At 47.6% G+C, this 1,969-nt stretch overlaps 1 protein-coding gene across 1 annotated transcript in view; it reads right to left on the minus strand.

Moving 5' to 3' along the window:
* LOC101856711 (arginine-glutamic acid dipeptide repeats protein) overlaps positions 1 to 1,969 on the minus strand; it is a gene marked incomplete at both ends in the record, with an annotated part of 32,745 nt that overhangs the window by 1,346 nt on the left and 29,430 nt on the right. The window contains 1 exon segment of the mRNA XM_005113130.2: positions 78 to 996. Within this exon segment, the coding sequence (XP_005113187.2) occupies positions 78 to 735 (658 nt within the window).

Here is a 1,969-nt window from a genome sequence, read left to right on the forward strand (position 1 = left end):
ACAACAACAACAACAACAACAACAACAACAACAACAACAACAACAACAACAACCCCCCAAACAGGCGACTGACTCACCGTTAGGGTTATACACAATCCCGTCCTTGTCGATGTAGCGCACCACCGACTCCCCCCTCTTCACCATGTACCCGAGATCGCTGCCCTTGAGGCGGCGGCGAGCGCGCGGCACGGGCAGGAGTTGTTCCCCCTCGCCCACAAACTTCTCCAGCTTCTTCTTGTCCACCGCCATCTTGAGGCTGGACTTGCTGGTGGCCTTCTTCTTGGCCGACGACTTCCCGGACTTCTCCGACTTGGGGCTGTAGCTGCCCGCGCTCTGCTCCGGGTCGCCGCGGCTGGCGCTGTTGTTGTGGGTGCGGTGGTGCGCGTTGGTGGGCGTGTCCGCTTTGTCGAAGTCCACCTCGTTCATGTCGGAGGAGGCGTTGCCGTTGTCGTCGTCGTTGTTATTGTTGTTGTTGTGGTGGTTGATGTTGTGGTTGTGGATGCTGATGGTGCCACCGTTGGTGGTGCTGTTGTTGCTGGTGGTGGTGGTGGTGATGGGAGAGTTACTGGACGACCCTGACACGGCGGACGAAGCAACGGCGTTGTTGGTGGTGATGGTGTTGGCGGCGGAATTCATGCTGCTGTTGTTGCTGTTGCTGCTGCTGCCGCTGTTGAGGCTGCTGTGTTTAGGGGCCGGAGAATTCCCCCGTCTCCCGCCAGAAGCATCTGGATCCATCCTCTCTCACACACAGACAGTAGTGAGAACAGATGTAGACAGACCAGACCTCAGCAAAGCAGCGCTAGCCACGACCGCTTGCTGGCAAGAAACAAACCTATATCGGACACGGCTTCACACACACCTGTTTTCTGTCTTCAAATCGTATTCCACAGTGACGTATAACAATAAAGCAACTGTAAAAGTAAGAGGGCAAATAGAAGGAGGAGTCGCCCACTGCGTCACTGCTAGTCCACCATCATGATCTCCTGGTGGCTGAACCTGTCAAAGAAAAAAAGGAGAAAATTCTTTTAAAATATAAATCAATGAATTCCATTATCACTGATCCCCGAGTTGAAATTTGGTTTTCGTTTTAGTTTACGGCGCTCGCATCTGCATAAGGTTATAAGAGCGCCAGAAGATTAGAGGTGTTACAAGAGAGTAACAAACATACAAAAGAAGAAGGGGAGATAAGGACGATAGATGTTTGATAGGAAAGAAGAAGCAAACCACACCAGAACACCCGCCAACCACCCACAAATTTGGTTTACATTGGTGTAACATGTATATGCTTACATAATAAATACAGCACATAAACACATAAATAAGGTACATAAATACATACATACAAGGTATAAAGGAAGATACATCAATACTGGAATACAGAAATAACAAACACACCATTGCCGGTCGTCATTGTGCAGCGCCTTATTTTCAGAGCGTGATATATCGTGCCTTGCTCATGAGCACACCAACTGACCACCCACCTATACGCCCCGTGCCATCGAAACTTACTTGACAAAATTATTTGTGAGTCTGAACTCACACAATACGCGGCCACCGCAACCACCCACCCCACCCCGATTTACAATTCTTCAAACCAAGTCTTATTTTCAACCTGGGCGATATCACCAATCAACTGGTGGACAATTTTGTGATTTTGAAAATCAGGGCAGAGACAGATTGTTTTATGCCCCGCTTGACAATACATGTACATGTAATGTACAGGATATGAGGGAAGTATGAACACTTTAACCTCTCTCTTAAAGACAGTGACAAAAGTGGTGCTGGGTACAAAGAGGTTGACAAGCACGTCTCAAGACTGAATACACAGAAGTACACGAACACAATATGATGTTTTGTCTCCAGTAACAGACATTTGCTTGGGTATTTGTTAGCTTGTTTGGTTTGGTTTGTTGTTGTTCTTTTTTTGTTTGTTTGTTTGGGGTTTTTTTTAATGGGGTTTTTTTTGGGT

The sequence above is a fragment of the Aplysia californica genome, unplaced genomic scaffold (assembly GCF_000002075.1).
Source record: "Aplysia californica isolate F4 #8 unplaced genomic scaffold, AplCal3.0 scaffold01643, whole genome shotgun sequence".
Lineage (NCBI taxonomy): Eukaryota > Metazoa > Mollusca > Gastropoda > Aplysiida > Aplysiidae > Aplysia > Aplysia californica.